Genomic DNA, 15,729 nt, shown 5'->3' with positions numbered 1-15,729 from the left:
AATGCTGAGTTGTCTTGCCAGGGTTGCTAGGCACACACAACTACTTCCTTCCGCATGGGAACCAGTTTCCCTTAGCACTCCTCTCTGGGAACAACTGTTCAGGGGAATCAGAGTTGAATGAATGGCCTTACACTCCCACTTCCTTCCAAAAGGGTTTTACAAAGTCAGGGAAAAACTGACTAGGGACCTAAGCCCACCCCTTTCTGAAGATACCTTCCTCTCTCTCCGTTGGCTTCTGACTCTGACCTCCTCCTGTAGGGAGAAAGGGTCATTTTGTGTGTGAGATCTGTTGGCTCTTACTTCCTTTAGTCTGGTAAACTCCTGCAGGTTTGTGTTGCAGAGCCTGTAGAGCCTGTCACACAACCACCTGAAGTGGGGTGATAAGTACCAACTTGAGTGAATGCTGCTGGGCCTTCACCTCCTTGCCCCCCCCCCCACTCCCCCTAGGAACAAAGATCAAACAACAGCAACTCAGGGAAAGAGAGCTGTCCTTGGACTCTCTCAAGAGAGCTTCCTTTCCAGTCAAAATACCTCACTCCCTCCTGTCTCCTCTCAGATGATGACGGCCTTAAGCCCCAATCGGTTTATTTGAAACCCATGTTTAGGTCCCAGCATGTGGCAATGTGCTCCACTCTGATGACACTTTTCGTTTCTAATAATAGAGCAGATGAAGTAATATTGCAATTGATGTTCCCGGGAATTTGATTGGATAAGTGCATAAACTGTGGAGGGGAAGACGATTGTATGGATGGATCACATTAGTATTCCTGTCCTATCAATGTGCGGGGCCACGACCAACGTCAGCCGGACCGACTCCGTGCGTCTGCCAGTCCCGCCACGGATTCATCTGGGATCCTCACACAGCCAAGCCCACGGAGACGAGGGATCAAGGCGGACCGATTAGCGCCAATTGCCTGCTGCGGAACAGCTCGCCCCTTCCAGGTCTGGCGAGCCGTGGAGGGAGGGGAGAGGCGAGCGGCGCGCCGCTGCGGGAAGACACCGAAGCAAGAGCGACACCCCCTCCCGCCCCCCACCCTGCAGCGCAGGCTTTGAACGCCGCTTCCCCCATCTGAATGGAAACTCGGAGCCGCCCGGCGGCGCGTTCCTCCTCGCTCAGCCTGTCAATCCATGCCGAGAGGAAGGCGGTGCAAGCCCGCGCCAGCAGCGTCCAGCTCCCGGGACAGGGCCGGCAAGGCTGCTGAGCAGAACTTGATCGCGCCTCTCCGTCGCTGCTAGCGGAAGCGATGCTGCACCGCACAGGCAGCGCTTCCCCGGCTCTCCTTCAAGCTGAAGGTTACCCACCCGCGCAGGCAGCCGCAACCTTGTGAGCGGCGCGCGCCTCAGGTCCGGGCTCCGGCTGCTCCGCGGCGGCGTACAGGGGCAACCACCGGGCCGCCCGCGCCGGGGCGCACTGCACCAGCGGCTTCGGCTTCGTGGATGTGTATGCATGAGTTCTGCACCGAATGGGCGCAAAAAGCGCCCCAGCCGGTCCACCCGCTCCTCGATCTTCCAGATCAGCAAACCTCCGCTGCAGAGCGGGGATTGGGAGCGCAGGGGCAGCGGCTCCGAAAGCGCCCACAAAACCCAACGAGCCCTGGACGACTGCAAGATGGTGGGTGAAAACTGCACCTTTTTTGGGGGGGGGGGGGTTGGGGGAAATCGTGTATCTTAATCGTTTGCTTGAGTGCCAGCCACTCCCCACCTTCTGCCTCCCCATGCCGATCACGTGCACGATGTACTATTTTTAAATCTGCACTCCCCCAGATGCTGGGTGACACCCAGGTCGAAATGGCCCTGCTGAAACAAGAGTCATGGGGTCTGGATCCTGGGAGTCAGAGGCTATAGGTGATGCCACCACCCCTGGAAGAATGGTAGACGCGGTGAAAGAGGGTGAAGTGGATGGCTCACTAGGGAGAGAGGATGGGGGTGCGGGTTTGTGGTGACACCATAACAAACAAACCCAAACAGGGCGCAGAAGCGCTGCAGAGACTATGAAGTCCCAAAGCAGAGAACAGGAATGGCCCATCTTTCTGTGAGGGTCCCAGCCAAAAAGCGTTCAGTGGTCTGACAAGAGGTGAAAGGTTTGCCTGTTGTGTCCTACTTGTGGCTTGATTTTGTTTGTTTTTGTTTTTTTGTTTGCTTGTTTTGCTGTGCCACTTCAAATCCATACACTAGTAGTAGAAGGCAGCATCTATCTCAGAGCCCAGCATCATTCTCCCGTGGCCTGGGAGTGGCTTGATAGCTCCAAAGATGTTCTTGCTCTTCAGAAACCAAGTCTAAATGTGGGGGCAACTGGGACAGCAAACGGAGCCTTCATGGCTACCTTGCAAAGAGAAAATAAACATTTGCCTTGGATAAAGAGACTTTGCCATCCTTGTACCTTAAGCTTTAAACAGTCCTAAAGCTCCTTAGCTGGAGATTTGGGGTGCCAGCCCAGAAGTCAGTGAAATCTCTGTTTATATATACTAAAATAGATAAGTTTCTGATAAGTGTTGGTGAAAGAAACTGGCTTGTTTTCCAGCTTGTCCAAGAGTTCAACACGCAAGTGGCCCTGTACCGAGAGTTGGTCATTTCTATTGGGGACGTCTCAGTCAGCTGCCCCTCTCTGCGAGCTGAAATGCACAAGACAAGAACCAAAGGCTGTGAAATGGCCCGTCAGGCACACCAAAAGCTGGCTGCCATCTCAGGGTAGGAGACTTTTGACTTTATGTGCTAATCCGTGTACATGATGTGTGGATGCTGGCAAAATGCTGTGATGACTGAGACCTCAGAACATTCTCTACAAATCTCAGATTTTTTTAACCGATCATTCTCAGATGGGTGAGATCATATAAGCTGTATTATGTGAGCTGTGTTATTGGGATGCTAGGCAGATAGACAGACAGACAGACAGACAGAGAGATCAACATAAATGCATGCACATGTGTGGTTTTACACACCAACTGACTTTTAAAAAGTTAACTTTCATGTAATTAACTGGAATTAAATTTTTGGTGAGGGGAATGCCTGCCTATGCATTAAAGTTACATTATTCTGTTTGAAGATGATTTTGTAATCTGCTGCTGGACAAAAAGCTCTGTGCTAGAGAAAGAAAAATCTTTGCTAAGTCTCAGAGTTAATAGACTAGTTATACCACATGATATATTCCTAAGGTGCTGCTTAAAGCCAGTAACATAAAATATTGGGTAAAAATTATATCCTTTTACTAGATGTGAAGGGGAAATTTTGACACAAGTAAAGGTGGGTTTTTTGGTCATTTTTTTGTTTGTTTTTACACATTGTGGACACTGGCAAATTTGAGCTAACATCAGCTACATTTATCCCCAACCCCTCATTTTTATTTACTTATCCCATTTACGAATTCCCAAATCCGTAGAAAGTGCTAACAAAGCACGTGAAAACTGCTTCTCTGGGATGCCATCTATTCCTCAGTATCACCTGGACCTCAGCATTGAGAAAGGACCAGTGATTTGTCAACAGTTGCTGCTGTCAAACTAGGAAGTGCCAAGGGCATTGTGCGGATCCTTGCACAGACACTAAACGCTTCATTCAGTCTTGATCTAGCCTTTCTTTGTGAGTGTGGCTTTATCATAAGACAAGTGTAGATAAGTCTACTCACTTAATGACGCTGCAGATAAATCACACTTAGAAAATAACACTAATTTCTTTCTTTCCCATCTTCAATGCCGATAACATACAATAACATGACTGGGCTAGAAAGCTGAGAAAATCATGTTACTTCTTTTAGTAATTCATTTATGTTTAACAATGGAAATTTTATTTCATGGGAAAGATAAATTTTCCTTATTTACTTGATCTGAGATACCCCAAATATCATGTAAACCTATTTTATTTAGGGGTAAAAATGAGAAGCTTTACCCTTTTCTGTCCTGTTGTCTTTAACCGGAAGTAAGCTTGGAAGTGGTGGGGGCGGGGGAGAAGGCATGTGGGGATGTAGCTATAACAAGCACAGAGAAAAGTCAACGTGGCTTGGCAGGTGGAGTCACGATCAGTTGAAAGCAGAGAAACACTGGCTGGGCAGGAGAACTCAGAGCTGAAAATGAACATCTCTATAAATTAAAGATGAACTCATATCCAGACCTCCTTCTCATCAAAACTCAAAATGAGAACCTGTTCCAAGTAGAGAGGGGCCTGGAGAAAAGAGTAGCCATTCAAGTCAGGTGACTTTGCTGTACTCAGGAGCTGAGTTCTCTGAATCGCTTAGTCTGAATGCATTGGATGGCTATTGAGAGCTGAGGATGCAAAGTGGGTGGGATTTACTCTGAGCTTGGCCACCTTTCGCTGCTTGCTTACCTGTCAGTCTGGGGTGGATGCTAACAAGGTCAGTTGTATAAGAATTGGCAGAGAATGACAGTGTTCGTTGATCTCCATAAACATGAAATTCCACAAATAGCCTATGATTTGATACCCACTCCCTTTAAATAAATAATTAAATGCAACTTGATGTTCCTTGTAAGAGGTGACAGTGATATAATTGAAGGAAATCGCTTCAGTTCCTCACCATCTGGACTCTAACTAATGAAGGACGTGGCTCCTGTCGGCGGGATTCTGTTTCTGATAGCACTTCATTATGTGGCTCTCATTTCAAGCTCAATGTGAAGACTGGTAGAGAGACTGTAAGACTCACTTCACAGCTTGAAGCAGGGCTCGAGAAATGCACAGATTGCTGGACAAAGTAGAAATACTGAGTTTCCTGAGTGTCTATTGTCTGGTGCCTTAACTCAGCTAATTCACAGAACAGTTGCCCGAGAGGCTTGTTAGCACCGATCTACAGCTATAGATCAGTGACACTGGGAGTCCTACAAAGACTCAGCCAAAAGGTGCCACAGACTTGATTGAACCCCACATCTCCTTTCCTCTGAAATCCATACTCGTTTCTCTACATATTGCTGCCATACAACAGGGTATTATATATTTTTATTATTGCTAAAATATGGGTGAACTTTTAAAAAATGAATAAGCTAACTACAAGAAGTCATAAAGTATCACACAGTCTGTGGTTTTTATTTATATTAAATGTGTTTCCTTCAGAAAAGGCGAATCTATAAGAACAGGAAGTAATGATTACCTAAGTCTGATCTGAATATATAGTATCTCTTTTCAGTATTATAGAGATGCTGCAGACTTGGACAATGGTGATACTTCTAGAACTTTGTGCATTTGCTAAAGGTCACTGAACTTCCCTCTAAAGGTTCATGTGTCTGTTAATGTGACGTATGTAAAGTTCTCTTTGAAAACGTTGCCACCATCAGGATGATTAACACTTGATTACTTGTTGATGTCATTCTTTGTCTACTCACATAGCTTATAATAAGGTAGTAGACATTGTAGGAAAGAACAAAATGCAGAACTTGCTCTAGGCATTTGTCAAGATGCCTGTCCAATAACTACCATCACAGTGCTAATGCTCCTCTATTAGTAGGAATACAGAAACGGTGAGGGCAGGACTTCAGAAAATAACTGAAGGCATTTCTTTCTCGCCGTGCACACCACCTCTTCCTGGTCCATGAGCTGAGTTTGGGGCCAGAGGAATCAGGAATGGTATAAAGCAGACGGGGACAAGGAATGTGAAGCAGGATTGGAAGGCAAAAGGACAGAAGTGATTTAGATGACGTCACAGCTACTTTATGACTCTCCTCCCTGACTAATTGAAGCCTTCTGGGGATGACAGTGTTCTCAATGGCTGGCTCTGGGCAAGAAAGTCATCTTTACTAATACTGTCTCATACTGTGTTTAGGTCAGCAGCTGGCCCAGCATGCCCTTTGCTTTCAAAGTATAAGGTTTTCTGGAACTGACCTAGATAGGGGGATGCAAATCCTCTTCTAACAGAAGTGTCAGGCTATTATGTCTTTACAACCCAGATCCTTTCCTAAATGGTGTGCCTGGGAGGTAGAGGGGCTTAAAGATGAATTGCAAAAATGGTCCACAAACTTCTTCAAATGTGAAATATGAAAAGCTGTTTTACTAGGCAGGTCAGAATAGCACTGCTATGCACTGTTTGGGAGTGTTTGTGTACATGTGTGTATGAGTGTGTATGTATGTGTGTGTATGTATGTCTCTATATGTGTGCATGTGTGTATATGTATACGTCTGTGTGTACATCTGTGTCTGTGTGTGTATTGAATGTGTGTGTCTGTATGTGTGTATGTGTGCGTCTGTGTATTTGTGTGTGTATATCTGTGTTTATGTCTGTACGTGTCTCTGGGTGTGTATATGTGTGTGTACATGTATGTCTGCATGTGTTTTGTGTCTGTGTATGTCCTTGTGTGTGTGTGTGTGTGTGCATGTGTGTATATATATTTATGTGTGTGTGGGGGTGTGTGTGTGTGTCCATGCACACATATCAGAGGAAGAAAACAATGTAGACCCTGTCTCATTGGAATTCCTTTCCAACTGACTTCTGAGACACCTTAAAGAACTCTCAGGGCTCTTTGGCACTTTATATTTGAGGATTCTGAGAGTCAATAGGTTAAAGGGACTTCGGATGCAACCAACCACAGTGCAAATGGAACTTTGAGAGTCAGATAGACTTGAGACGTTTATTACATTTTAAAATTTATGCTCTGAACCTCACTCACTTCCTTATCTATCAATTCGTTGTCAGCCTTAGTCCGGGGCAGTCGAGAAAACTGTGTGGGCTCAGTACATAGAGGAGGAACCATATGTCCAGCTTGTCTAGTGGCATGTCCCCATCAGAGGGCACTTTGAGACTACAACTCAGTGTCTTCCTCCTATTCTGTTGCTAATCTCATCAACCAGACTCCTTTCTTGGAAAAAAAGAGGGGGCCGCACAGGAAGCCAACATCTTTCAGAAAGCTGCAGGACTGTGCTTTGACTAGCAGGCTGGCTGATAGGGATCATCTTCCCAGCACTGGGTCTGTAGAATCTGTGTTGGACTCAGTCCTCCTCACCCCTATACCTTATCGTAATGGCTCCTGGAGAGTCAAAGGGAGAAAGGGAGAAGGGAAGATCTTATAAACAAGAGTGAGAGGGATAAAGTGAGGGGCAAGATGGGAGAGAGCATTGGCTCTGAGGTAGATTAAATCTGAATAAACTCTTGCCTTCACTTTGCCTCTTACTAAGGACATATGTGTAAGCCAATAAGTGAATCACTTCACCGTGCGGCAAATGGCCATCTAGTCCTGTGTCTAAGAACATAGGCATGGGAACCAGCCAGTCGCCCTGCTATTTGCAAATGGTATGACCTTGGACAGAAGGATTATGACCCTCTGCCTCACTTCTTAAGGTAAATAAAGACCAAATATCATGGCATTGTGAAGAAACTGACTACCATATAGCAAGTGCTGTTATTTCATGCAGGTCAGTGTTTTTATAACTACTAAAACACTGGAAAACTCAGATGGTCAAGAAACACTTATTTAAAATTTTATATTAATCTGTCAAATAGTTTTCAAATAAATGCTCTAGCTGGAATAAATTTTATTTGCCTTTCATTCTTACGTTATCCTCGGAGGTATTTTCTATATTGAAAATGCCCCTAGCCGGGTGTAGTGCTTTAATCCCAGCACTCGGGAGACAGAGGCAGGCAGATTTCTGAGTTCGAGGCCAGTCAGGTCTACAAAGTGAGTTCCAGGACAACCAGGGCTACACAGAGAAACCTTGTCTAGAAAAGCCAAAAAAAAAAAAAAAGAAAAGAAAAGAAAGAAAGAAAGAAAGAAAATGCCCCTAGAGAACCATCTAATGTCCTATTCTTGAATATTTTATGAGTGACGCAGAGATATGATAGCTCAAAGATCAGTGTAGAATTATTTTCTTTATGTAAGTCAGCCTAGATCATTCCTAAGGCATAGAATACTTACAGTACCTTTAAGCTGGTTCTTTAATGACATTGAATAGTCCTGCTAAGTTCACAGCACACCTCAGTGAGAGGGTTGGATAGCTCTCAGCCTCCTGCCTTCATTTGTCCAGCATCTTCTGTTAGCTGATGTAGAATCACGAATGTTTGTTTATGAAGCTGAGCTATGAAAATCGTAAGCGTAACAGAGGGTTCGGTGATGAAAACCTCAAAGTCATTGTTGGGGATCTGAACAGACACTCCAGTCACTGAAAGCATCTTAATTTCCTGGCAGCCTTCTGCTTTAGAGTGCTGAGTATCACAGAGCGCCATAACAGCAGGCACTGGGAGTTTTCTCTCCAGCCACATTCCCATCCCCCACCCCACCCCCAGAGTCAGGCTAGTGATTCGCTTCTCCTTCCCCGGATGTGTTTCAGCTCTGTTCGGTGTCTACTGAAGTTTTTGTTGTGTAAATCTCTATTTTCCAGCCCCGTTTCTACCTGATTCTTCTATATCCTTTTGTTCTGTGTGTTCAGAAACTGGGCTGTGTGAGGGAGAGGAATGTAAGTGGTGAGAAGAGCAGTATCCATAGTGTCCCTTCTGACTCGCTGGCTGGAGCAGCAGCAGTTAGGTGGGGTAGAAGGCTGGTGATGAGCTGGCTGACATGGATGTACCTCCCACAGCTTTCTCTGAGTCTCACGATGGAGGATGTACCCCGTGGGCTGCAGCAGCCCCAACTGTCGGCCAAACAGACCTGTGGTTGGCAAGCATGTCGGTACATCCACTCCGACCGACCTTTATCTTCCCTTCCCTATGGAGAACTGAGCTCTCACTGGCCCACTACTGAAAGACAAGTTACAGATATGCTATTCAGGAAGGTACTTATGGCACCACAGTTCTGAAGCCAATGGCTAGAGCCTAATTTAAAGGTGCCATAGACTAGGTGCTCAAGCAGTAAGAACGTGTTGTCTCAAGAGTTGTGGAGGTAAAGAGACCAAGCTGAATAGTTGAGCAAAGTAAGCCATCAGGAGTCTCTACCCGCATCTTCCTTAAGCTTCTGGTGGTTTGCTAGCAGTCTCAGATGTTCTTTGGTTTGTTGAAGTGACTCTGCCTTTGCCTTCACTTGGTACTTCCCTGGGAGTGTGTCTGCATCCAAATGTCCTCTTTTTTGCAAGGACACCAATCATATTGATTAGGAGTCCATTCTAACCAGGAGTCCAGGGTGATATTACTTAACTCATTGTACCTGCAGGATACAATTTCCCCAAACAGATCACATTCTGAAGTATTCAGGGGTACAACTTCAATTTACAAATTTGAAGAGGACATAATGAAACATGCAGCAAGCATTTTGAGTTATTGCCCTGTCTAAAGTTGGGGGGGGGGGGGTTAATCAGTGAAGATAAAGTTTTGTTCAGAACTTTCTACACCCCCTCCACTTTCACAAAATGGCAACCCAATACCAAATGTTTTATATTTGTGCAGCATTGCTAGCAGTTTTGTTTTATATGATATAACTGTTGATAGATGATGGTAAACCAAAACACAAGCAGAGAGACAATACTGGGGAGAGTAGGAAAGAGATCACTCAGTGGTCTTTCTATGCAACAACACTCATGTTCTCACATAGGGAGAAGAGTAAGCAGTGGTCCCTTAATCGTGCTAGTATTGTCACTTAGGGGCCATAGGCATTATCCCCAGCAAGTGACAAGGGACTGACACACACCAGGTTGAAGAAAACTCTTGCTTAACTGGTTTGCTTGCTTTCTTGCTTGCTTGCTTGCTTGCTTGCTTGCTTGCTTGATTGATTGATTGATTGATTGATTGATTGCTCTACATGTCTCAGGTCCCCCTCAAACTTTCTGTCTTCTTACCTCAGCCTCCCAAGTTCTGGGTTTATAATCCTGTCCCACCATGTCCTATTTGTAAGACACCCTTACTAGCAACTAAATTCAGCATGACAAGTAATCTCCTACTGCTTGAGAAATTTCTCCTTCTTACCTTCTGAACAGATCTAGTGTCATTCACCTTGTTAGAGTCTTCTTAATAAATGTTCCAACTAGAAAGAAAATTGAATCTAAAATGACTTTTAGACAATTTACCATTGCCTCATCATTTAAACAGTGAAGTGATGGAGAACACGGTCATGTTTCTTCCACATCTGCATCCTGAGTAGCAAGTTCAATGACACTGTGTGTCTTGTATTTTTATTAAGCTTAAGAGCATTTTTGAACTCTTTTCTTGACTTTAGTGAGCATGGAGAGATTTGTCTCCATGAGTGAGGCTTCTACCAGAGTTAACATATTTTTCTGTTTAAAAATTTGAAACTAATACACTGACACAAGGAACATGCCCAAGAAGCAATCCCAGGGCTTAGTCCTTCATTATTACAACAAAGCACTGGTCAGTGTTTATTTTAGAGTTATGGGTAAGGTAATATTTAATTTAGGTTATTACACAAAACTTGGCTTGTGGCTTTCTTTCGGATAGTAAGTAATCACTAGTCCCTGAGATGACCTTTTAGCATTATTCTTTAGACCTTTAGCTCTGGAAAGTGTGGCTGTACTGCATGCGTGGGAGAGCCCAGGACATGGCATGACCATACTGGTCACTCAGTTGCCTGATTTTTTTTATTTCCTTACTTTGGAAGATAAGATTATGTGTGTAAACATACGTCAAGACTAGAGATTGTTATTGGATATTTCCCTCAACTACTGTGCACCTTATATTTAGAAAGACAGGGTTTCTCGGTGAACTTGGAGCTGGCTGATTTGTGGGGACAGGCTAGCCAGCAGAGCCCAGGATCCCCAGCCTGGCCTCCTCTTACCCAGCACTGTAATAGCAATGCTGGACCATCCTTGCCAAGCTCTTCACTATGAGTGCTTGAGTCTGAACATGGGTCCTCATTTTTTCTGACTTACCCATCTCCCCAACCTCCATGAAGTGTGTGTGTGTGTGTGTGTGTGTGTGTGTGTGTGTGTGTTCCAAATAATAAAAAACAGACAAATTTAGTTGCTTATATGCAGTTATATACAGATGTAAACATATGCACATCCACACAGCAAACTTATTTATGAGATCAGGTCTTTTTGAATAAAGTATCTAAGACTTTAAATTGAATCGTTTTACAAACAAATGTTTCTGACTGATGGGAGTTCCTAGACATAATTAGATTTTAAAGAAGCCAACATTAACAGACACAGACACATATTAAACTAAGAGTGAACAGTAAAGTCACAGATTAGAAGGCATCATAGCCTAGTGTGTTCTTCAGATCACTACTGCTGTCTCCAAGTTCCCCTTCCCCTCAGTCTCCTGCAATGTTTTATCATTTTCAGTGTGCGATGAGCCTCCTTTTTTCAATGTATCGCTAACCATTCTCTGAGCTCAGAAATGTATCTACCTGGATGTAATCTACTCTATAACATTACCAGTTTTGTAAAATCACCTACTCTGTGACATCGCCTGCTCTGTGACATCATCTACTCCTAGCCTCCCAACATCCTTCCTGCCTTCAGTCCCTCACCTCTTGTCTTCAGCTTATTCACCAGCTGCAAACTAATCCTCCCTAAATGCTCTTCTGATCTTTGTTATTTCTTTGCTTTTAAGACTTCCAAAGATCCCCCATTGCCTAAAGCAGTGTTTTTCAGTTGTGATCCTTGGATCGTCCGTATGGAAATTGCTTGCCTTCAGGTCTAAAAAAAAAAAAAAAAAAAAAAATCTACAGATTCTGGGCATGAAGCCTGGAAGTCCAGACGGTTAACAAGCAGCACCATATTCCCCTAGAGGCTCTGAAACATACTACACAGAGACCTGCTGGCCTCACATGGTGATTCTCTTCTCAGCCTGGGCTGCCCCAGGGGAGTCACAGATGCAGCTTTAAACATGTGTAGCTCCTGACTTTCATGCCTAGACTTTCTGATTTAGTAGGTGTTGGATGCAGCCTAGGCACTGGATTTGATGGTAGCTATAGTTATTGTTGTACTTTTTGTTTTTAAATCTCCCTACAAGAGCAGCTGAAGAGATTGTGTTTGTCTTCTGCCACACACGCACGCACACACACACACACACAACCTTGAAAGATTCAAAGAAGAATGTATTTAAAGACACCAGAAAAGCCTTAGAATGGACAATTTAGAATCAGTTACAGAGGCTCGTGAAGCCTTAACTCCACCCTTGTTCCCAGCTCATGGTGTTCAGTCTTACCTTCATTTTGTTATTCAAGATTGTGATCAGAGTCTCAGCCTTGGACCCCAGGAAGAAAGGCAGAGGAAGATGCGGGGCCTTTAAGGAGTTCTAAACAGAGTTTCTTCTAGAACTTCATATAAAGGTCACATAGTCCCTGAACACCCTCCCTGCCTGGTCAATGTATGCTTTTCTATTCTTTTCTTAAATAAAATAAAGATATTACTAATTTAAAAAAAAGAGTCAGATGGAGGTCAGAAAATAGCTGAAGACTGACTGTCACATACCATATTCCCTAGCTTAATATTTTGCAACTTCTAAATATTTTTTATTCTGTAGTACATACAGTCAGAGAACTATATCCCATCGATCTTCATACGTGGTCTCTGTACGAAGAGCCATGTTCAGTCAAAAGGGAAAGTAGCCACTTTCTGGTCACTTTTCTGAATAGCAATATTGTCATTCTAGTCTCATTCGGGCCTGTCAGACTCCTTTCTGCCACCCCCCCTTCAAAAGAAAGACTTTTCTGTCTTTTAGAAACATAAAAAATATGAAGTTCAGACAACATTTTGGAGGGCAGGAAGTTAGGCAAAGTGCCTTTGAAATGATCTGAGGATAATTTTCACAAGAGAGGATGTGAAATATGATAAGGCCACAAAGAAATATTGGTGATGGCACTCTCAAGAAGCTAAAGTTTTTAATACTTTACCTGATACTGAGTGAGACGCAGAAACAGAAACAAATATTTTGTTAATCCTTTGGTAAATGCAAGAACTAGGTTTGTTAGACAATTAGACTATGATGAACTGTTACAAATAGAAGGTGGAAGAAACCAGACAACACAAGAAAGTAGAAGGTCAAAGGTCAAGGTCACGAGTTCATTAAAGGACATTAAACTTCAAGTGCAATGTCCTTTTCTTGGGGAGGGGGAGGGGCTTTTTGAGACAGGGTTTCTCTGTATAGCCCTGGCTGTCCTGGAACTCACTTCGTAGACCAGGCTGACCTCAAACTCAGAAATCCGCCTGCCTAGGCGTGCACCATCACTCCCAGCAAGTGCGATGTCTTATGTAACAACATGTAAAGTTAAGTCATAACCACATTTACACAATAATTTCCTAAATTATAATCCAATGTGTGTGATAATGTCTTTGATGAGAAGGCATTCCTGTCTAACCCAGAAGTCAGGGCCCCATATCCTTCCAACCACTATAAAAAAAAAAAAAAAAAGCAGATCAGGCCTGCCCTTCACCCTGTGTGATTAGGGAGATCAAGGAATGCAAATTAGAAAGAGCATTTCAGAAGTGATAAATGCAGAGGCAGAATTAAAAGAAGATTGTAATACTGGGGTTTGCAGCCCCATGGGGGGAGCACAGTATCAACTGGCCAGAACCCCCAGAGCTTCTGGGGACTGGACCACCAACCAAAGAGTACACATGGAAGGACCCATGTGGCAGAGGATGGCCTTGTTGGACATCAGTGGGAGGAGTGGCCCTAGGGGAATGCCAGGGTGGAAAGGCAGGAGTGGGTGGGGGAGCACCCTCATAGAAGCAGAGGGAAGGGGGAAGGGAATAGGGGTTTCCAGAGGGGGAGACCTGGAAAGGGGATAACATTTGAAATGTAAATAAAGAAAAAACCCAATAAAAAAAAAGAATGAGAGATAAAGGGCACAGAGCTACTTTCAGACAGTATGCTCAGAGTTCCTTCCGAGAAGATGTTCTTCCTTGATATCTGACCTTGAGAAGGAAACAATCCTGAGATAACCTGAGCAAAAAGCATTTCAAGGCATTAGGAAAAGCAAGCATAATTGTCTTAAGAATGAACTAGCCTCTGCATGTCTAAGAAACAAATAAGACTCTATTATAAGTTCAGAATTATCTTCAGCTGTTAAGTAACACAGGTCAGATATCAGTAACTTAGGTCTTCAGGCCTTTTTCCTCCCAAAGTTGTTGTACCCCCGGGACTTGTATCCGCATCCAGGGAAGTTAGTCAGAAAATGGAAATATTCGTCTATTACATGTGCCCCAGTGTAAAAGACTTTCACAGAAGACTCATAGAGCAACTCGCATGAATATCTCATTGGGCAGAATCATGACAGTTCCACGTTTCATGCAGACATCTCTCTTATGCTAACTGTCCAGGAAGAGTAAACATTCCTGGTTTATCAGCCATAGAAATCCCTCCCCGAAGGAAGGGTAGGATGTTTTATTATTTTTATAACCTGTTGTGTTTGTGTGTGTACATGTGTGTGCATGTCTGTGACATGTATATGTGTGTGAGTGTTTTATGTGTGTGTGTGTGTGTGTGTGTGTGTGTGTGTGTGTGTGTGTGCATGTCATGGTACACATGTGAAGGTCAGAGAATAACTTCAGTTAGGGACCGTCTCCCTCCATCTTGTTTGAGACAGAATTGCACATGCCAAGCTACCTGGCATAAGCTTCAGGACCTTTCTCCTGTCTCTACCTCCCATCTTTGCACAGTAGCACTGGGATTACAGGCATTAACTATCTTGTTTGACTTTGTTCCCACTTTTACAAGAAGTACTGTACTCACTGAGCCATGTCCCCATCCCCAGGGGAAGAAATTCAGCAAAACCGGTGGAAAGGAAAAGTGAGTAGCTTGGCATTCCTGCCTTCTCCCCACACATCTCCTCCATTATGGACCAGATGGTGAACTAGTCTGCAGAAGTGTAAAGATGAATGAAACATAGTCCTATCTTTGAGGGGGAATGCCTAGCATTTGTATAGAAATTTACTTATAACAAATCATTGCAAAACAGCGGGACTGGCACTGCAGTAGGAACGTCCAGAGGTCACAGTCAAGTCTTAAGGGAAGCAGCAGTCAGTTTAGATCAGCGGGGGATGGCTAATGAAAGAAAACGATGCTCTGAGAGGCACACAGAAATGCCCTTCCTCTTTTCCTTCTGTGGCCTTGTGCATTATGCCATCGGAAAGCTCGGGTGGTGCTCTCCTGTCTGTAACTCAAAGGAAACAGAAGAGTTTATTTTTATTTACTCAGTTTCTTGATGGGATCTCAGTATCTTGTCTAGGCTGGCCTCGAGCTCCTGGGCTGAAACAATCCCTCAACTTACCAAGTAGCAGAGGCTACATACATAAGCCATCACACCTGCTCAGCAATCAGGATTCAGACGAGCTAAGCAATGTAAAGCTGCTGTTTCTCACTCAGATATTCTACTACATTCCCTACACCATGTGCATGTATTGTTTCCTAAGTTAATGAGTTCAGATGAAATATTTGCTTGCAATCCAGCAACTGGCATGCTGACTGGGAAGTGTTTTTACCTGTATGTAGCCGACCAGACATCTCTTCACAGTGACCTACTCAGAGAGCCAGCTCAGGAGTATGTGGGCATTACGGTTGTTGCACCGGTTTGAGAACGCCATGCCTGAGATGCTGCAGGCTGAATGTAGAACTTGCCCTGTTGGTCCAAGATAGCAACCTTATTCAGGGCAAGCATGATTCCAGGCTGTCTCTGAATTCTAGGTGAAGCACATGGACAAGCTTTCCTGAGCACCCAAAATGTCAGATTTTTTTAAATCTCCATTTTATAAAAAAGCTGGCATTCTGAAATGTCGATGTGTGTGGCCTATTGGGGTTTGAATCCTGGTCTCTCTGGTGCTAGCTTCTCTATTTTTGTCCCTACAAAGGTTTTCTTTCCTGATCCCAAGGCTGCATTCTTTCCCTTCTCCTGCCACCTACTATTTCGGAAT

At 44.1% G+C, this 15,729-nt stretch overlaps 1 protein-coding gene across 2 annotated transcripts in view; it reads left to right on the top strand.

Moving 5' to 3' along the window:
- Positions 1 to 736: 736 nt before the first annotated feature.
- Positions 737 to 15,729, top strand: part of Rgs7bp (regulator of G protein signaling 7 binding protein) — a 105,052-nt gene continuing 90,059 nt past the window's right edge. Inside the window, exons 1-2 of one of the 2 annotated variants that reach the window (XM_021180916.2) lie at positions 737 to 1,612; positions 2,522 to 2,688. In XM_021180916.2, coding sequence (XP_021036575.1) covers positions 1,448 to 1,612; positions 2,522 to 2,688 — 332 coding nt within the window. In that variant the 5' untranslated portion in view covers positions 737 to 1,447. Of the gene's footprint in view, positions 1,613 to 1,759; positions 1,846 to 2,521; positions 2,689 to 15,729 lie in introns of those variants that run through there. The other variant, XM_029468534.1, reaches the window with a different exon arrangement.

Source organism: Mus caroli, chromosome 13, assembly GCF_900094665.2.
Source record: "Mus caroli chromosome 13, CAROLI_EIJ_v1.1, whole genome shotgun sequence".
NCBI classification, from domain to species: Eukaryota; Metazoa; Chordata; class Mammalia; order Rodentia; family Muridae; genus Mus; species Mus caroli.
The sequence above is the reverse complement of the archived record's forward strand: the minus strand, read 5'-3'. Positions and strand labels throughout refer to the sequence as shown.